Raw genomic sequence first — 22,604 nt, forward strand, 5'->3', positions numbered from 1 at the left:
CGCAGACTCCCGGTGTCTTATTCTTTCATTTATCTAACTATCTCGGTTATAATTTGGGGAAGGAGTCGGAGGACGAATCATCGCACAAAGAGGAGAAGGAAAACGAGCCCAGCAACGTATATAGCATAGTGCTCTCATTATATCTCTCTAGCGAAGTACCAATTCTCTGTCCTTTTAGTGTCAGGAACGTTTCTCAACACTGTTTCATAAAAATGGTGCATAAATATTCGGCTTTTAAAATTTTTCTCTCGTCGGGTCCCAATAAATTTCACTTTAAAAATACTAGCTTTTCACGAGAAATATTTTAGTATCATGCATTACTAAGTCGTCTGCATCCCTCCCGCCAGGTTATGAAACCCGTGGTCAGTGAACAGCGGCCTGAAGTACACAAACCTGTTCTAAATTACTGCCACCTCGCTTTAGGCGCGGCTATCTGAAACATTATGTACTACAAACACGATCACCTTAGTTGTAGAATCATTTGAAAAAAATCATACTTGGAAGGTCTTGTATGCCTACAACTTGTTTGTGAGCGATGAAACATTTATAAGATACAATTAAAAATTCCTGACGTTTGGAAAAATGTCGAATGGAAACTAATCACCAAAAACATGTCTTTAATCTGGTTAGGAAAGTACATACATTGTTTCAGATTTTGATCAGTCTCTCTTAAGATTTGTGTAATTAGATTTTCTTTCACAACTAGCGATGTTCCTCCTATTTTTTTTTCTCTCTGGCCTATTCGTATCTCTTCGTGTGCTGATAAGATTTATGGATCAAATGTATGGTTATGTTTCGTGTAGTAGGTCTTATGTCACTAATTATCCTTTACAGTTGGTGACTGTTGTTGAATGATGTATGATACTTACTTAAAATATTTAGAAATTTCTTAAAACAACTTTACTGTCAGTAGTAAATAGTCAGTTTTGTAAGGCTTTTATATTCTTTAGGTAGGATATTTATTCACGAATGTTTGAGTGAGATTTTATTATTACGAATAAGTTTCTTGCCTGTTCTATTTTTTCATTCGTGCGAAAAAAAATTTAAGTTATACTTATTTAGGCGCTTTATAAAAAAATAATTAGAGCGAATACTTACGATGCGCGCGCACCAAGCAACTATATTTTTACATTATGAAAAAAGGCTACATAAAAATATGCTTTTAAATATTATAATTGATTGATATTAAATACGGGTACATTTCATCAAAATCATTTTTTATTGTTAATATTAGTGATTGAAATTGTTTTATAAACTTTTTTAAGTTTATTTATATAAGTAATTTTATGTTCCCGTAAGTATAATTAATTTGTATTATGAATTACAAATTAATTAATAATGCAATAATAAATAAATATTAAACGTTAATAAATTGGAACAAATATTCAGAATATTTATTCATTTTCATTATAAATTAAAAATTATCTCCATTATAATATATTATCATTATAATAAGATTATTAATTTTAATTACGTGTTTATATTAATATTGAATACTGAGTATTTATTCTGTTTTTTTTTTTTAAATTTAATATATACTTTGTTGGCCGTATTTTTAATATCACTCCAGTAATTTTTTATTTTATTTCTATTAATTATTTGCGTGCAAAACTAAAATTAATCTTTTATTACGCTAAGTAATTGTAACTTATAGATATGCAACCATATTTTTTGTTTAATTTTTTATTTATTTTTTATTTATTTATTTTTTTTGGGCTCCGAACAAAGACGCTTTATTCACTTATTCGTTACATTAGGGGATCGTAGCGGGATAAGGCTACGTGGTGTCACGTCGTTAAGTCATTTACGTGGAATTTTCCCAGGAAATATTTGGCATTATGTTACGTTGCGATGCCATATTTCAGTAACATTCCTGCGGCCTTATACGTGGCGTTACGGTCGGGAGGTCACGAGACCAGACTCATGTCTCATGGCTTGGCATCGAACGGCTTTCTCTGTGCTGCCTGCACCGCTTACCTCGATCCACAGTGAACACTGTCGAAACAGTTTCGGTTTTTTTAGTTAAGTAAATAAATCCATCGAAAATTTTACTTATTTTACTCTTTTACTTGCGATCATACATTTATTCCGCCAACACAAAACCTGTATTTGAGCATCTTAATATACCATTCTACTGATATATGCGTGCGAACGTCTGTGTTTCTATATTCGGTTCTTTGGACATTTGTTACCTCATCGCGTATTTTCTACAGAACCGATTTCGACAAAATGTGGGGGAAATATAGCCCATAAACTTAAATAACGCATAGTCAATCTATCATTAGGAAATTCCTTCCTTATGTGAGTAAAAAGAAGTACGTTGACTTTCATAAAATTTAAAAAAATATATCTCCCAAGAATTTTGTGTGAAAGGTAAGGGATTGGGGAAGTTTAACCTCATAAAATTGCGAGCATTTTCAAGCATTTGCCAGAATTTCTTAATTAAGTAATTGAAAAAAATTGAGGTGCTGTGATACTATTTTAAAACAAAAATAAAACTTATCTCCGAAAATATTCGAGTATGTATTAATATCTTGAGTATTGATAATTAAGAAAAACAAATTCTAGCAGAACTCTTTGGCCAGGTTCCAGGTTTTTTTTCTCGTAGGGGCCGGTAGGGAGGTGAAAGTGGGGTGTGTTCGGTTAAAGATAAATGCATACCACTGACTATAATAAAAGAAGTAGTTACACAAATGAAAATTCCTCACATAAATATATTTATAAAGGGTTATGATTTGTGTCTTTTCAATTTTATAAATTCGATTGCCATTTCTTATAAAACACCATATCTCCAAAGCTATTCAAGTAAAATATAATAATTTGGGTATGGATCGTAAATACAAAAAAATATTTATACAAACTATTTTTTACTATTTACCGAAATCATATCCTTGATGAGTTTTAAAATGGGATAGATTTGTTTTCATGAAGATAAATTCATATAACGAGTCTATTTAAATCTAGGATATGAAACTTAGAACCAGTTACACGCGTAAGAAATTCCTATTTCGATAGCTGTGGGGTTTGAAAAGCCATAACATTGTCTTTATAATAAAAATCTATACCTCCGAAACTATTCAAACAAAAGTTAAAATTTTTGAATGGATAATAAATAGGCTTACACAAAAACTACCATTACAGATATACCATTCGCCGAAATTCCACCACTAGCTTGGTGAAAATGGAGTATATTTGGTATCATAAAGAAAACTCATACGATGGAAATCCATAAAGGTAAGTTAAAAAACCGAGCGTAACTTACACCCTTAAGAGGTATATCGAGTATTTCTTAAGTTTTTGTAATTTGAAAGCTAAGGGGATTAAATATGGTAGGTATAGCTATACAACAAAGGAAATAATTATGTATCTGAAACTAATCAAACTAATTAATACAATTTACTATGAGGTGAAAAATAAGCTTTATTTAAGTTTGTTACTCCATCACGTCTTTAATAATTCTATTTTGAAGAAATCTGAAATGGAGTTAGCATACATATTTAATAAAAACTTTAGGTATTTTCCATTCCATATATATATAAGCTCCTTAGAATTTGGCTATTAATAATTATATAAAATTTATTAAACCCATGTTTCGTGAAAAACTGGTTATATTATTCTCTAGTTTCTTAGATAGAATAAATGTTTATTAATATTTTGTTTATTTTTAGACCAGATTATTTGATATTACTCATCCACAAACATATAAGCCTCTAAGACGGTACTAAGTTGTTTTTTAAGCACACAATAATCTTTGAAGGTGTGATTCTCTAAACACTTTTCTGAGACAGTCACAATGTGTTGCTTCACAAGTATATTCTGTCAAGCATTTTCTTGCTCGAATGTATTTTTAATTAATGTGAAATGAAATAAAATTCCTAATAATTTCGTACCAACTTAGGGTACATACCAAACTTATTGCTGTGCCAAATGAAACATTATTATGGTGTCTCTACTCTGGAATATATTTGGTAAAGTAAAATAGTAATAGTAAAAAGTAATCTCAAGTTTTAAAATACATTACAAAATGGCATTACACTGTAGATAAAAAAAGTCTCCTCCATAAACTCATGTTGTCTCGATAGCTTGATTGTATAACGGTTAGGCTAGGTTGAGTTAGGTGAGGTCAATCATAAATTTTAATATTAGATTACGTTAGGTTAGGTCAATTTTTTGAAGTGATAACGTCTAATAAATCAATGAACGCCGGCTGCACGTACGAAAAAGTGTACCGTTACGCACATTGTTACGTTACGCTGTGTCTCGTTACGCTCATTGTACCGTTACGCTGTGTCCCGTTACGCTCATTGTTCCGTTATGCTGTGTTCCGTTACGCTGTCGGCGAGTGCAGTAATAATAGGTTATGTTACGATTGACTAAAAAATTATGGAGATTCATATAATTGATGATAGATATTTGATTACAATTTATTTGTATGAAAACTTGTTCATAATTATATTTAAACTATATAGCTAAACGCCAGTTTTTAAAATTAATTACAATTCATCTACACGTGGACTGTTTCGTCGACTGTTCATAAAGCGAAGTGAAAAGTTAATGTGGTTTTCATTGCTTAATACAACAACAATTTCGGCAATAAAGGTTAATTATTCTTGCATTTTAAAAATCTGATTACTAGTATCTATAATTTTAAGTATTTATTCTTTTATTATTAAAATAATTCAATCAAAAAATCATTCAATTTTATTCATAAAAGTATGCAATAATTTCATCAATGTGTTGTTAAGACGTTGTCACGTTAAACTGTAGTCCGTAAACCGACTTTACAGACAACCAATATAATTTTTGCTTCCGACGCGTACGATGATGCCAAGTTTCAAACAGTTTGTCCACTAAGAATGCCGGTGGCACAAGCCCTGTGCTGCAGGGACTACTGATGGCAGAGTAATGCTGCGGTCAGTGCCTGTATCACTTGAGGCCGGGCCCCATCCCGCTGCAAGCATCAACTCCTGTTACCTTCCACAAGGTAAACACTTGCCCAGATGGGGCCTAACCTGCTTTGTTGTTTGAGTTGGTAACACTGAATTCGATGTTGTGTTGGAATGAAGTCTCCACTTTGTCTATGGTTTTTTTGTGTGAATGTGCACTGTCTTTGCCGCACGCAGCCGTAGCCTATCTATGAGTCGTGACGTCACAAGATGTTTTCTTTATTCCTACCTGCTAACATGAAAGGTAAGCTTCTTCATGTCCTTAAATAGTCCATTGAAATGTTACAATTCAAGGACCGAATATTGCATTTTTTAGAGGACGCAATTTTATTTTTGGGACATGTTTGGGGGGTCAATAGAAGCTTAATCTCAAGTTTGTGGGGTCGCCACTCTTGTCCCCCGGCCGCCATCTTGGAAAAAGGGGTGCAAACACCTTTTTCGCGATATCTCGGAAAATATGCGTCCTAAAAAACATTTGTAAAGACATAATTTGTAGCAAATTGCTTTGCCTACAAATATGTTTATACAACATTTTGCCCTAAATTTAAAATTAAAGAAGTTATAAGCAAAAAGTAAGAAAATTTCTATAAAATTATTTTTTGCTCTATAACTTTTTTTTCGTGCATTTTACAAAAAAAAAAATACCTCAGACCAATCTTGTAGAGCGTCCTTTGAGAAAAAATTTTCTCTATAATTTTATTTTAATTTCATTCATTTAAAACGCTGTTACAGCGCTCCAAAGTTGATCGGGTTCATCAATGCTCATGAGAATCCGGTCAAAACGAAATGTTTAACTTAGTTTGATGATCTTTTTTTTAATTATAAATATATTCTTAATAAATTTTTGTTAAATCCCTACCTACAACTTTACTTATTCATTGCTAACTCTTTTCCCCGCCACCTATGAGACAGTCTGTAGGCGCGTTTTTTAACTTTCCGCTAAGAAAATTAAAAAAGTTTCAAAAATCGGGAAGTTATTGGTTTTACCCAATTTTTCTAAAATCGAGTTGTCATCAGATCTCGACGTTTTGAGGCCCTAGGAAGCTTCCCTTAATGTTTTCCTTCGTTTCCCTGTATGTAAACCTCTTATAACTTTTTAACGGCTTGACCAATTGGAATGAACTAAGTGGGGTTACAAATAATTCTACTAAATTTAGATTTCCTAAAAATTTGAACCGATTCGGACCGGTAGATTTTGAGAAATCTCAAAAATAAAAAAGTTGAAACACTGTTTTTTTGGAATAACTTTTTAACTGCTTAGCTAATCAGCTCTTTAAGCTTAAAAACTACGTCGATCGCTGCAAACCGGGTCAAAATCGGTTAATTCGTTTGTGAGTTATCGTCGTTAAAATGATTCGAAAAAACTGATTTTTTGGAATAACTTTTAAACAGCTTTACCCATCGACTCAAAAAACTAATCAACTCTTAACTTTAAAAAACAACGTCAATCGCCGCTAATCCGATCGAAATTGGTTGATTCGTTCGAGAGATATCGTTGTCGGAAGAAAATCAAAAAAAGTGTTTTTTTTCGGAATTGCTTTTTTCGGAAAGTTGTACAGATTTAAAAAAAAATTAAAAAAATATATTTATAATAAAAAAAAGATTATCAAACTAAGTTAATCATTTCGTTTTGACCGGATTCTCATGAGCATTGATGAACCCGATCAACTTTGGAGCGCTGTAACAACGTTTTAAACGAATGAAATTAAAAAAATTATAGAGAAAACATTTTCTCAAAAGACTATCTACAAGATTGGCCTGAGGTAATTTTTTTGTAAATTGTATGAGAAAAAAGTTATAGAGCAAAAAAGAAACTTTTTATAGGAATTTTCTTACTTTTTTGCTTACAACTTATTTAATTTTAAATTTAGGGCAAAAGGTTGTATAAACATATTTGTAGATAAAGCAATTTGCTACAAATTATGTTTTTACAAATGTTTTGTAGGACGCATAGTTTCCGAGATATCGCGAAAAAGGTGTTTGAACCCCTTTTTCCAATATGGCGGCCGGGGGACAAGGGTGGCGCCCCACAAACTTGAGATTAAACTTCTATTGACCCCCCAAACATGTCCCAAAAATAAAATTGCGTCCTTTAAAAAATGCAAAGCTCATGTAACATTTCAATGGACTAAAATGTTTGCGTGTAGAATCATAAATTCAGGTCTCGCGACCATGCACTGTCACACACTAATCGGCAGTGAGTGAGCCGCCACAGAGAGGCAGATGTGTTCTGGTCGGGCGAAGCGAAGTATAGGGACTTCAGAGACGGAGCTGGCCTTTTGAGTGAGCGAATGCCCATGCGAGGGTGTATGTTCCCGGTAAATCTTCTAACATAGCCGGCCGGTCGGCCTCTTTCCACACCGGACCTTTTTTTTTTTGTTCTTCCGCGTCTTGATGGAACGAGAACACACTTCAGGGCAACACTCTCCCCATTAGAGGGTGGGCTCTCCGGGGAGAAGAGCGTGGTTCCAGTGGTGGCCGCCAGGGGGTGGAGGCAGAGGGGGCAGGCCGCCTCCAGGAGAGGTGTAAATGCGGACTACCTGTTGGGGAGAGACAAATTGCCGCCGGCTCTCGGCTTGCTGCCTGGAGCACTAATGAGAACCACTCCACCCCTCCACCCGCCCCCCACCACCGGCTCGCCGGCCTCTTTTAAAGTGTTTCATCCCCGCGAGCCCGAATAGTTCTATAAAAGGGCCTCTTGCATGCCCGCGCCTGGACTCCTCTTGAGGCAACTTGCGTGCGTCTGGGGGCGGGCATCACACCCGCGCATGCGCGCGGGCCCCAAAACAACACTCTTGCAGTCACTCCTTTTATTTATAAGTAGAGACCCGAAAAATTCGTGGGTTCATTTCGGGTTATGCTAAAATTCAAATAATTATACCCTAGTGCTGCTTCTGTCATTGGTTCTCTGTTAATCTGGAGGACTGAGGGCCAATTAGAGACCCTCACTCATAGAAGTGTCGAATCACAGACCACCCAGTCGAGACGACTCACAAGTCAGCAGTCAATGAACAGTTGGAATTTTCCCGAGTGTGTAGAGGATATTGGAGAATATCCTGGAAGTCATTGAACTCGCGAATTTTCCGGGTCTCTATTTATAAGTAGGGCCATGCATATATCGCGGAAAGATTACGAGACTAGCTGAAAGTTAAAACACTGTAGCATCGTCTGTCTCGTGGTTGGACGAAATTCTTTCAGGTCAATATCGATTGTTACAACACCGATCACAGTGAGTCAGTGGGAAAGCAAACGCGTCCTGAGTGGCTCGGTCAGATAAGGAAACGACTTCTCTCGCAGACGTCCGCCAATCACAAGGAAGAAACCGCAGGTGTGATTATAACTTGTTGTAGTCTAGTAGGCGTTCATATTTATTCGCGAAAAATGCCTGCCCCTGTTTATAAGCTCACAAGGCTTAAAACACAACCCTGCCAAAACACGTGTAAATCCGTTGAATCAAACACACTTCATTTTCCGTGCGAATTTAGCTATCCTAATAACATCAAGATCTAATTCTGTATTTCAGGCATAATACAAAATGAAACGAATGTTCATGCCATTATTTTTTTTATAAATATAAATCTCGTGCAGAAAATTTTAATTTTTTGCATTGGAGCGTGCAAGGATCTCAAGCTTTAAATATGAGCTATTATAAAAATAAATTATAGTGTCTCCATTAAGATATTCCTGCAACAAAAAAAACTGCATTCTATTTCAGTTCCTTACGCGCAGATGAAGAAATACTTAATGTGTAGTTCAAGTTTAAAGTATAGCCAGTAGCAAATAATTCTTAAATTTAATAGCCTATTGATACGGCTGACATTTTTAAAGGTTGTCTTGAATGCCAAACAAGGAGCTCCAAGTTACTAAATTGATGTAAATATTCAGTCAAGTTTGAAATTTCAGCTTATGAACTTATTTTGACGTTTTTTCAACCAAATACATGTACTGTGAGTTAAAGCATGCTAAATTTAAGGCAAATATAGTGCTTAAAATTGTTGTAGCTATTTTGTAACCAAAATGCTTATGTGAAATTAAACATCTACTGAAACATCGAATTTCGTATAAGAGAAAAGGATATCAGGGGAAAAAAAAATTGTATGTCATAGGTTGAGACCTACAAAATTCGCGGATTCATTCGGTGATAGGCTAGAATTCAAACACATATATCTCTTAGATAATTTTGCTATTGGCTTACTGTTCATCTGGACGAATCTCAACCAGTTATAAACCCTCAACCAAAGAAGGATCGAATCACAGACAAACCAGTTGAGGCGACTGACAAGTTGGCAGCCAATTAACTTGCGTTATTTGCCCGAGTGTACAGGGGTATGTGCAGTCTATCCTGAAGGCCATCGAAACCGTTAATTTTGCAGGTCTCTAGTCACAGGACTGTCTCGTTTAATATTTTACATAGGACAGTATTTTAAACTGTCTTAAAGTCCTGAAAACTGAAGTTGAGACAGCAGTCCTCATAAAATCGTAGCAATGAAAGAGAATGTTATGAAAATCTTCTGCGTTCGTGAGGCATCAAACGTAAGCCCTCCTCGAGTGGAACAGCGCGGCTGGAATCGCCTCGACCCACCGCCTCTGTTGCAGGGTGAAGGGCGTATCAGCAGCAAATCAAGCTCGGACGAAAACCAATCAGGAACGCGGTCAGTTGGTAAATCACGTGGGTGAGCAGCGTTGTATAACTAAAGCCAAAACTTGAATGTTTATACATATCTACATTGAGTACGGGAAAGTTTAGTCGTCCCATATACCCTAAGGTGTGAACATACACCTTATACTTTTTATTTTTGACGTGACAACATCTAATAAATCGATGAACGCCGGCTGCACGCACAAAAAAGTGTCCCATAACGCACATTGTCCCGTTACGCTGTGTCCCGTTACGCTGTGTCCCGTTACGCTCATTGTACGCTTATGCCGCATTTATCTCTCTCCTACTCAATTGGAACAACCATCGATTTGACTTTTTCGAGGCACATTAAACTTGAAACACTCCCATTCGTTTCCTACTTTTCCTATCATCGTCCTATCCTTAACAGAATAACACACATTGGAAGAAGTTAAATAGCAAAAATGTATAAAATTTATAGTTAAAATAATTTCTTTGTTAAAGTAATAAACATATTTGAATTAATGAGTGCAAATAAAAGTAAATTTATCAAATAAATTGTAAATTTCATTTCACTCCTTCTTTGTATCCATACAAAATAGTGATAATTCAATAAAAATGATTCAATTTTATTCATAAAAGTATGCAATCATTTCATCAATGTTTTGTTATGACGTTATCACGTTAAACTAACGTCCGTAAACCAACTTTACAGACAACCATTAATTTTTTTTATGTGTAACATATTAGCTCTCGGTAGACGGAAGTTGTTATGAGTAATTTCGTGAATGGAACGGAAATAGCATGGAACAGAAATGTGTGACCACTGTGTTGCCTCCCGTAGCATGTGATGCGAACTAAGTTTTAACGAGACAAATGAAACGTTAAAGTATTAACTGTTTAGTGAATATTAACAAGACGAGCACTACTTTAAAGGAATTACGTGACGAAAATCAGGTCCAAAGTCGAGGCTTAGTATTTTTTTTCAAGCCTTTATTCGCTTTCATCGGAGGCTTTTCATTATGCCCTAGTTTAAAATTACGGTCTGCTAGTTAAATGATTCAAAAGTCGACGTAGCTGCTCCGGCAACGAATTCTAGCGACGTGTGCGGAAACTACGCGTGATTCGCGTCAAGAAGCGTATTTGAAAACACAATTTGCGTTTGTGTATAGTTATCACGCTCGACATTATTTTTAAAGTAATATGCGTTGATCTTCATGTCCGAGTTTCGTATTACATATGTATTTGCTCATTACCGAGGTTACAATATATTACACATCTCTGGCGAGTTGCTACTGCTAGATTCGCTCACTTATTTTTTTTGTTTCGATTTTAAATAATTAATCATGAAAATAAAAAAATCATAATTCCTTTACAACTTGATCATAACACTTGATAAATAAAGTTTTTGATGTGATAACGTCTTATAAATCGATGAACGCCGGCTGCACGCACGAAAAATCATGACTCATTGTCACGTTCGCCTGAGACGAGCGTGCAAGAACCGGCCAACCACCGTGCGAGAAAATATTCTATAATATCAAACAGGTTAAGGCGGGCTTTTTAAAAGCAGCAATTTAAACGATTTGATATAGTTGTCCAATTTCGTCATTTCAAACTAACAATTTATTGATAGAGACCGGAAAAATTCGCGGATTCATTTCGTGATAGGCTGAAATTCAAACATGTGTACAATTCTGCTGGTTCTGCAATTGGCTCGCAGCTTAACTGGAGCTCTCTGGACCAATGAGAGACTATCAACCAAAGAAGCGTCGAATCACAATCTACCCAGTGGAGACGCCTCACAAATTAGTACCCAATGAACACGCGTGTTTACTTGAGAAATGCAGAGGATAATGGAGGCTATCCTAGAGGTCATTGAATCCGCGAATTTTTCCGGTCCCTATTTATTGACATTGATTTGATTTCAGTTTATTTCTATAACTAATTGTTCGTGATTATATTTAAACAAATTATTTAAATTAAATTTTGCAAAAACTGTAAATAATATTTGAAAATTAAAAAAGTATGCAATTTTTCAGCAATGTTTTCTTATGACGTTATCACATAAAATTATCGTCGTAAACCGACTTTACAGACAACCCCCTCTTTTTTAAAGAGGATGTTCGAGTGTTTGTGACTGTTAAAGATGTTTGTTTTCAAGTCCAGACGTCGCGGGTTGTTGGTCGCTCCTCAGCCAGGACTCGAACCCGCAACGCGCAGGACGAGGAAGGCAGCGCGACGCGGGCTTTGAGGGAGAAGCCTAAGATGTACATCAAGTTCTGTCCCTGCCCGAACACGCCCGAATATTCACCTTCGGCCAACCTCGGGATTTGTTTTATTTTTGCGCAGGAAAAAATGAATTCAAACATTAAAAGTGGTCGGTTAGGTTAGCTACATTAAAACACTTTAAAACACTATGGACGGTTAGTTAGGGTAGTATTGCTACATTAAAATAAACAGAGAAATATAAATATATATAAATAGAGACCTGAAAATTTCGCGGATTCATTTCGTGAAATGTTATAGTTTAAATAATTATACCGCTGCTCCTTGCCATTGGTTCACAGTTAAAATCTGGAGAAATTAGGGCCAATTAGAGACCAACACTCATAGAAGCGTCGAATCACAGGCCACCCAGTCGAGACGACTCACAAGTCAACAGCCAATGAGCAGGTGGCATTTGCCCGAGTGTTTAGAGGATAGTGGAGTCTATCCTGGAGGTCATTGAACCCGCGAGTTTTTTTCCAGTCCCTATATATAAAAATAAACCCGAGGTTGGCCGAAGGTGAATATTCGGGCGTGTTCGGGCAGGGACAGAGCTTGATGTACATCTCAGGCTTCCCCGCTTTGAGGCGGACTGTACCCGCCGCTCCGACAGCCGCCTCAGAAAGCTGCCTCGCGTCACTCGGGTTGCCTAACTCCCGGGCGAAGTGATCCCCGCCGGCTGTGTGGGGACCCTGAAGGAGGGGGTGGGGAGAGAGTGGTTACAAAGCCACTCCGCCTGATTGAAGCTAGTTACCGTCACGCACCGCCGAGCAAGTTGCTGACACGGCCTGAGACTGACTCACTACCTTCCTTCGTCGAGCGGCAGTCGTTCCCCGTTCCTCACCGATCTCCTCTCACTTCTTCGCGACTTCATCTTCAGGTTTATCGTTTCAAAAAAAAACTAGTCCCATCAGAACGAAAACGATAAAGAAAGTGATGCTTTAAAATGCGTCAAGTAGTGCAGATTTTTTTTTTTTGGCGTGATGACGTCTTATGAATCGATGAACGCCGGCCGCACGCACGAAACATTGTCACGTTCCGCCTGAGCCGAGCGTGCAGGAACCGGCCAATCGCCGTGCGAGAAAATCTTCAATAATATCAAACAGGCTAAGGCGTTTTTTTTTTAACTAATTGTTCGTGATTATATTCAAACAAATTATTTTTAATTAAATTTTGCAAAAACTGTAAATAATATTTGAAAATTAAAAAGTATGCAATTTTTCATCAATGTTGTCTTTTGACGTTATCACGTAAAATTATCGTCCGTAAACCGACTTAACAGACAAACCCCCCCCTTTTTTTTTTGTTACTTCAGCGATGCTGAAGCCTGGTCTCGTTGCAAGACTGTGGGTTCGAATCCCAGGTGAGGCGTGGGTGTGAGTTTTCACAGTCTGCATTGGTCACAAACAGTAAATGCTACCGGAAATGTCAAAACTAACTGTTAAACCGTCAATAAAAATAATTATTCAATAATAGTGGTGGGGGGAGTTGGTTAACTCGTTGGTGACAAAAATTGCCAAAGAGCCAATCATCTCTAAACTGTGTAAAAAAATAGTCGCTATCAGCGTCTGTCTGCTTGTTTGCTTATTTCTTCTAAACTACGGAATATAGTTTCATGCGGTTTCACTATCATTTAGAGAACTATTACTGGAATGTTTATCATATTAAATTTAAAGGTAGTAGAGCTATCTCGTTGTTTTGAGATCCAGTCGTAAAATGACGCTTTCACGGCTCTTACATGGCCTGCACTTACTTTTTTTACAAGACCGATATATCATATTACTTTGCTACAGAATTGTAGGTCTTAAAAAATACCTAAATAAAAGTCAGCGATAGCATACTTCTAATTTCTAAGGATAACCCACAGGAATAATATTTATTTTTATAAATTGGTTAAAAAAAAGAATGAGTTATTTGAAAAGCTTTATTTTCACATATGTAGTCCTTTCGCGAGTGATTTATAAACAAAATTTGTTTGTGTTTTCTCAAGGAGAAAAAACTGACAACATTGTTTACAAAGAAAGTCTTTGGTTAAGGGCAGTACGTGTTAGTATGCATATAATTGTTGAAAACACCGGGCAGTTGCAATAACTTCATACTTATAAGTACTGGCCACGGCGGGTTGATAGTTTTATATTTGAACAAAGTGAATTTGGCATAGTGGTAAGGGACTGAATTTGCATCACAGAGGACTCTAGTTAGATTCCAGCTCTGGTCCTTCTGATTTTCGTGTTCTTTGGTTTCCTAAACTCACTCCAGTAAAATGTTGGGACGGTCGTTCCCTGCATGCCAGGGTCGAAACATCCCTGAAAACTCTCCACTTGAGTTTTTTTCTGTGAATGCTTCAATAACGCAATAAAAATAAAGCACCTGTAACGCGAGAGATTACAGATGATACTCAGGCACTTTATCAGGAAATCTGTTCATTTATTCTTCCGTGAATCACGGTGAATTATTATTAATAATATTTACTCCGTTAAGGCTCTGTCTAACGGGCCATGTTGGTTACTTCCTTTTTTTGCTAATTTCTATCACTCAAGAGATTTTCCTGTCAACTTATCACGATAGTGTTCTTGCATTTTGCATTTCGTCTCAAATTTTCGTAACTGATATTTACAAAATACTGTCTCATAATTGTACAAATCCACGCAGATATTCATAATTATTATCACTTGCGTGATCACTTGAAGAAAAAAGTTCGTTCAATATCTTGTGAAAAAATTTGTGACCAAACATGAAATGCATGTTGATAAATTGACAAAAAAATTTTAATTGACAGTCGTGATAAAAAAAATAACTTACTCATGTGTGAGCAAGCCTCAAATGTCTTACGAATTGATTAAAAAATAATTAATATGTCTCCCTCTTAGCGTTGAGCTGTGTTCCGGGTTAGAATTGAGATACTAGATGAGTTCGTGTGACTTCGTTAAGTGCTCCGCCTACCCGGGCACACACGCGGTGCGCAGAGCTTCAGGAAAAACAACGCGAATTCAAAACTACTCACGATATCCGAGTGGGGTCTGCTTACGAAAAGCATTTAAGAGTTCGCTGAGGGCCGAAAAGTACTTTTTATTTGGGATTAGGTTTTTAAACTGTAGTTTTATAAGAGTTAAAATTGCTAAAACGCATGTTTTAAGAGTAATTTTTAGGTGTAAAACAACCAGTACAATTTCTTGAACGCACTTAAAGGACGTGCATTACACCTTTAAATTTATTTCTCCGCAATATAATGTTACCGTCAACGCTCAAATTTCACAGTTGTCCTGTGAAGACGAGAAGACTGCGCGCCAGTTCAGAGCCATGCGCGTAGAGGCTATGCCACGCTAGAAATACCAGCGTGCGTCGCGCTTATCGTCCCGCCTCACTAACACACATACACCCCTGACGAGGCGGGCCCCTTAAGCGTGAGACGTCCACCCATCCAGTGCGCGTTTCCAGACATCTCTCCCAGCATTCCTCTGCTGAGTGGGCTCGTGATAACATCTCCGGCAAGATGCACCGACAGTTTTCTCCTTGAGCAGGTCTTTTCTCCAGTTTTCCAATGCGTTGGGACATTTTGTACGATTCCAGACTGTTCGCTGAATCTGTAATAGTTGCGTAAACCTGAAACTCTATGTATCAATTCTAATACTTACCTTACACATATTTTCATCATTAAATTTTTTTCCGAAGATTCGTTTTGATCACAGTTTCTTCGAAATTCCTAAAAACATTAAAGTAAAAGTACATATAACGCCTTCATGATGAAAGTTAGTTAATTTCTGACTCGTCTTGAGTTTTAATAATGTTAAATTATTAATGTATTTTTTTAATAATTTGTTCTTTTAACATTGTTTATGAAGTGAGTGTGGGTTACAGTTCATGAACAAATCGAAGATTCAAAGTTACCTGTTTTCCCCCTCTTATGTAAGCCTCTTTATGGATCTCTTCTTCTCTTCCCTAAACTTGTATGAATATTCATGATCATTCATTATGCGTGCTTTGCATCTCATAATTATACATTAAGCCCACCTACGTGCAGCACATTCTGCGATAACAGCTCTTGGTAACGGTAGTTCTGAAGGAGATTACGAACGCACAAACGACTAATATTTTATTAGTTCCTTCCATTGTAAGAGGAATAGAAAGGAGCGGATATGAAGAGAAAACTGGAAAACACGCATTTTTTTGATTTACGTGCTTAACCAAACAATATTAAATGTAAAGAACATCCATGGAATATCCAGTTCCATGCTGCGTCGTAGCAAGCTGATATTACGTGTTTGCATAGTCATTTAATTATTTTATTATTGCTACTTAAAAAATACATATGTTTGTTATAGTACTGGGATGAAAACGAGAAAAACGTTTTAAAGCACATAGCAAGTTTATGAGTATTTTTAGGTAGACATCGAAAGAATAATTCTTATGGTGCTATTTTTGGCAAACGTTTTACATAGTTTTTAGTTTCATTGTCCAAAGACTCAAAAACCACAGTCATCTAAACATTTCTACATAAGATGTTCTATGACACCAATCCTGACGTAAATATACACTTACCACCTCCAAACTGAACATAAAATATGGTAATGGAAAAATCACAGTCAAATTTGTTAATGGGAAAACCCGTTTAAAGGATTGAAACTGAGGAAGGATTATTTAAATAAAAAAAACTCCCTTAATATGGTATTATATAATACCTTTTATTTAATTAATTTATAATATAGCAGAATCCAGGAGACGTTGTCCTGCCAGTTTTTATTTTAAAATAATAGCTAGTATTTAATGTCAATTGCAGATAATATGTCCAAAGATAGTTTAAATGCGTTTGATACAAATGCCATTTGCATACAATTAAAACAAACTTATTTATATAGCACTTATATTTTATACTTGATAGTCAATTATTAATAAAAATAGTGATTACTATTTGTTATTATTAAACTTACCAATTACTATTACGGTCACAATCTGTGTTTGCTATGTGTTCCTTCAGTTATAGCAAAATATATATTTCGTAAATAATTGACATATAAGATCCAAAGATAGTTCAGTTGCGTGTGATACAAACATATTAAATGTTTATAGACAGATAAAAAGCCCAAATATATTTTTGTTGATTCTGATACAATTGGCATTTGCTTACATATAAAATAATAATAGTTATTCATAGGTGCAGTACACGGCGTTGCCCGAGATGAACACAGTGAGATACAGCTATATTACAGTGTGGTGGTGAACATAGAGAAATGGCACAAAGTGACTGTTCCTATGTCTATGACCTATGGTTTTCTGTTTACCGATGGCGATCGGTTGAACGGTTTAGAAGTTGATGCGCTGCAGCGTCATCTAGCGGTGGATAGCATAAAAACCTTCTCGGTAAAAAAACACTTCGATGTGCCAACTTTAATTGCGATAGGTCAAACGGTGTCGGAGTTTATCAACGTCATACATACCAAAATCCTATTATATATATAAAGATTATAGTTATTCTCAAAAAGTTTGTAAAAAAAGGTTTGCTGCTAATAACCATAACTGAAAAAGGTGAAAACGTAGGATTGGTCGTAATGATCTAGACCATATAGCTCTTTTTTCGCTGGCCTCTACGTTTACCTGACATAACACCACGTGATTATTTTTTTTTCCTTTGTAGTTTTATAAAATATCTTGTCTACGATCCGCCGCTACCTAATGATTTTCCAGAGAAGAGTCACAGAATTAGTGATGCTATTACTTTTATTACTCCAGACTTATTAACCAAAGTGTGTCATTAATTGGACTTTAGGTTGTATGTGTGCCGTATAAATAAATTTGCACATACTGAACATTTGTAAGCAAAAATATGTTAGTTTTTCTTCAATTTGTTGTATGATTTGTTGTAAATAGTCTAAATTAAAATGTTATAATATATTATTGAAACTGAGACATTCTTATGGACAACCTATTTTTAAGCAACGCTGGATAAAAATTTTATATTCGCGCCATTAAGGAAGTACAGATTACTACTGTGCTTTTAAATTTTCATAGTGAAGAGGACTCTTTACCCTTTTTTAGGAAATTTTGGTAACTTTTTGGATTTTCAGTGATGTAGAAAATTCAAGAATATGGCCATGAAACATTTTCCGTATCGGCGTCCAAAGTTATTTACACATAACTCAGCTTAGTGTTTGAGAATTTTTGATTTAAATAGTTCATAATTTTTTTTAGAATATGTTAACAGAGCTACTAAGGAAGGTTGTTTGCAGTTTAATACTTCTTAAGCTATGTTTAACGGTACTTAAAATAATTTTTAATTTATTTTAAATTTGTCAACCGCGTTTAATATGTTTTTTAAGGACAATATTTAGGTTTTTGTAGTGTTTAGTTTTAAGTTACATAAGATAATTTAATATAAACAGTCTCATCTCTCTGGATGTATTTGGAATTAATATTTTAAACGAAATTTATATTAAATCTGCATATATGTTGTTGTAGCCAAATTAGCTTCCTTGGTATTACTTTAAGTCTGAACATTAATTTTAATTTAGATTTTTTAACATTGAGTTTTTGAAGTATTTGAAGAAATGTTAATACTTAAAAAAAAAATTTGTTTTTAAGTTTGTACAACCCTCAGCTGGATGTTGACATGCGAATCCAGGAACGCCTACAAAACCTGAACATTATCTGAGCTTTTGAGTAAAACAATTTTTAATGAGACGATCTATAATTGCAAGGGTTTGAAAAAATAAACATGTTTTTAAATAAAAGAATTTCAAAACTTTCTTAAAACATACATTATCAAATTTGATCAAATTTATTGTAAACCTTCTCAATAATATCGTAATGCACATTTTTATACTATCACTTATTAATGAAAGGGATGTAATATAATGTTTGAGTGTAAAAATTCATAATTGTGTTAATTATTTCTTTAGTTGTTTTCTTTCTTGTTATTTAACACTGAATTAATTTAATTAAAAGTATTTGAAACATTTTCGCTGTATGTAATGTGAGAAAAGTTTTAATTTATCATTTTGGAACATTGGAGAACATATAGGACGTTATGTCCATTAAGTAAGCGATATGTTCAAGACGTTTATAAAAGTTTTCAAAACGTTCCAGAATAAATAGATACTTCAAAATCTACCAACCCCTGTAGCCTATGCGAAAAGTGATTTTTTAATGGTGTGTGTTTTTGCATGTGTGTACTAACATATGAGATTTTAAAAATATATTAAAACACTTGCTGTACTTTCTCAGTTTCTAATGATAAAAAAAAATAGCCAAATAATTTTCTCTGTAAATTTTATTAAATATATTAGTTTAGTACCCGTAATTTGAAATTTTTAAAATTTATATTTTAGTCAATGTGTGCACATATGTAAATTCAATTACTTAAGATTTTGGGATTGTGAGACTATAAAGCATTTAATTTTCTACAAAAATTATTTTAAAATTGTATTTTTAAAGACCAGAAGAATAATTCAAATACTTTTTAAAGGTTTTTAAAATAAATAAAAAAGTACGCTTATTATAAAAAAATTCATCGCTGTATTTTCAGGGAGAAATTTTCTCGTTGTATAAATTCTGCTTAAATTATGTAAATTTCATTTTGCGTTTGTACTAATTTGATATATGAAAGATTTAACCAAGTGATAAGTACACCAACCTACTAATTCACAATCACGCACACATTAACAGTAACGAGGTTACGTTACCACACGCTATTTAATCATCACATATTGCATGTGGCCAACCAAAAACTAATTTCATTGAAATCTAACCAGAGATTATAATTCCTATATAACACAGGCATTCCAGTAGTTCTGTTTTATATTTATTACATCTAATCTACTTAAATCTCTCCGTTGAAGTTTCATTATTCGATGAACATAAATTTTAGAGGCTGCCATATGGATTAAAACACAACGGTCGGTGTATAAACACGCCTTTGTCATGGCAACTTTTAACATAGGTATTTTTTCATTCTTTTTTATATATCATTTGATTAAAAAAATTTTTTATTGGTTTATGATTTGCAAACAAAGAGGTCATATAAAATCAGACTCTAAGTAGGCATTTTTTTCAGTATCTCAATCACTATGTAAAAACGTTGTACACACTATATGATATATTTTTTTTAATCAATGATGAAAGTTTATGGACAGAAAAATTAAATTTTTTTGACTCTCAGGTTTTACCCAATTTTAATTTCTTTAAAAATCTATTCTTTGTCCAGTTGTTAAGACAAACTGAATTGAGATTGCCTTTTAAAAAAACAGCATTTAATAACTTCGAAGTAACTTTTTAAGAACGATAGTCAAATATGTTACTTTTTTTAAATAAACTAACGTCATGAAATCGTTTGCGAATATTAAATCCTAGTACAAAAATTAACTATTACTATTACATAATTTCTGAACTAATAGGGCAACAAAATTCAATTAATTATATTTTCAGACATATTGTGTTTGATCTATTTGATGGATTACCTTACTATAATTTTTATATAATTTATTTAAATTTATATTTTGTATGTCATATCCGTATCAACTTGTATGACATTTCCAAATATGTATGAACTGTCTAATATTCCATAATTATTGTGAATAAGGTGTATTTAAATTTGTTCCAACTTTTAAAGTTAATAGAAGAATCTATGTATGTATATGTAAATTTATTAAAGCCTATTTTATTGGAGGGTAAATAATTACCAAACGATTTGTTAATACGTTTGTCATTTAAAAATATTAATTAATTTTATTTAACTATTTCTGAATAATCCCTTTCATTTATTTGCTTAAAATTTTCATCGCATATTTTGGTATTGGATAATGTTAATGAATTTCGGTATTTTTGTGTCTGTTTCAATTCAAATTAATTTTTTTTTTAGTAGCACTTAACTAGCGGATCTATAATTATTTAAATATGTTTATGAGTACAGCATTTTTCCTTCGTCCCCAGGAGGAGTTGGGTATCATTAGCCAAATAGTCAGACAATTAACCTCCCGGTGTTGACTGTTCGTAGCCACCTCTTTTCCTGCCGCGCGGCGAAATTACTTCCTTTTGTAATTGCGTGTGAAGTAACCGTATTAAAACTTCCATGCCGGCGGAGTTCCTCGTTCGTTACTGTTTAAAGAGCCCTAAGCTCCTGCGCCGGTCTAGCTTACACGGTTTTCTTTAAGAAAAATGTCTAAATTCCTTTGCGCATTATGAAAAACAAATATTTATTTGCACAGTGAATAAATATTTCCTCGCAATTGTTTCGTATGCTATACCACAATAATTGCGACTAGCAATATTGTATGTTGCAAACAAACGGTCTGTTTCGAAAGGATTTCCAGCCAGACTTAAAGCATCGCTTATTCAACACTATTCACCAACGGAAAGCCAATATTTCTTGAATGTTGTAGAGTGTACCTACATTTAATTATTTAAATCAATAAGTAATATATAAACTTTCATGTACTAGTTGTGACTTGGCTGATTTCCCCCTTTATTTAAAATTATTTTCACTCATGAAGGAATGTTATGGTGCTCAGAGAGTTTATTTACGTCGACGACATTCATGTTGTCATTTATGGTACACAGCTTACACGCTAACTTACTTGCAGCCTCAAGATGAAAGCCGGTTATGATAATGTATGCTCCCGCAGGAATTGTAATCTCATCCTTCTTGGCGCTGAATGAGCTAAGCCTCGACTGAGTGTTGGGATGCCTTGCCACGCAGCAAAACCCTACAATTCCAAATTTTTTTATCTAATTTGAAATATTTATTTCTGTATGATTAATATTTCTAAAACAAACAATGCTCGGCATGCGTGGCTATGCCTATCTACATATATTTTTTTGTAATTTGTTTGAAGTAGGTACACAAATACAAACACCTCTCTCTATCTCTCTATATATCTTTCTCTCTATATATGTCCCTTTATAAATCTCATTATATTTGTCTCTATATATAAAAATCGCTATACATCTACCTCTATACATCTTATCCATCTATATCTCTCACTATATATTTATCTTTCTATATCTATATGTCCCTATCCACATCTCACCATATCCCTTTATCTCTTTATAATCTCTCTATGTATCAATGTTTCTATCTATATCTCAATACATCTCCCTATCCCTACATATCTAATTCTCTCTCTATATATATATATCCCTCGCTCCATCTCTCTATATCTCTAATTATCTCTATATATACATCTCTATATCCCTCTGTATCTCTATCTCTCTATCCCTCTGTCTCTCTATCTCTCTATATCTACGTATATATTCCTAACTATATCTTTAATATATAAACATTCATTTATATGTACAGGTATAAGTAACTACCTATATATTTATTTATCCTTTTACCTGTCACGAGTGTGACATAGTAATATAAAAACAAGCCCGTATTCGAATGCAACGTTGTAAAAAAATATAATAGCAATTCGTGACGTGTGTGTGTCTGAGCGCAGGTGTCGTGGGTGCGGCGCAAGGACGACCAGCTGCAGCTCATCACGTTCGGCCTGCACACGTACAGCAGCGACTCGCGCTACTCGCTCAGCTACCAGACGCCCAACGACTGGCGGTTGCACATCCAGTTCGCCAATGAGCGGGACGAGGGACACTACGAGTGCCAGGTGTCTTCCCACCCTCCCCTCGTCTACACCGTCCTGCTGCACGTCGTCGGTGAGTCTGGGATATTTCTGTGTTACCTCTAACGGGATTCCACGTACACAAATACATGGGAGACAATACATGGGAGAGAAGTTTTATTTATTTCCTTACTACAAACTCAGGTTTTTTCAACTCCTTGC

General features: G+C 34.8%; 1 protein-coding gene across 1 annotated transcript in view; it reads left to right on the top strand.

Annotated features, from left to right (window-relative positions):
• LOC134528629 (cell adhesion molecule DSCAM) overlaps window positions 1-22,604 on the top strand; it is a 400,574-nt gene that overhangs the window by 297,435 nt on the left and 80,535 nt on the right. The window contains exon 4 of the mRNA XM_063362381.1: window positions 22,263-22,476. Coding sequence (XP_063218451.1) covers window positions 22,263-22,476 — 214 coding nt within the window. The remainder of the gene's footprint in view (window positions 1-22,262; window positions 22,477-22,604) is intronic.

The sequence above is a fragment of the Bacillus rossius genome, chromosome 1, assembly GCF_032445375.1.
Source record: "Bacillus rossius redtenbacheri isolate Brsri chromosome 1, Brsri_v3, whole genome shotgun sequence".
NCBI classification, from domain to species: Eukaryota; Metazoa; Arthropoda; class Insecta; order Phasmatodea; family Bacillidae; genus Bacillus; species Bacillus rossius.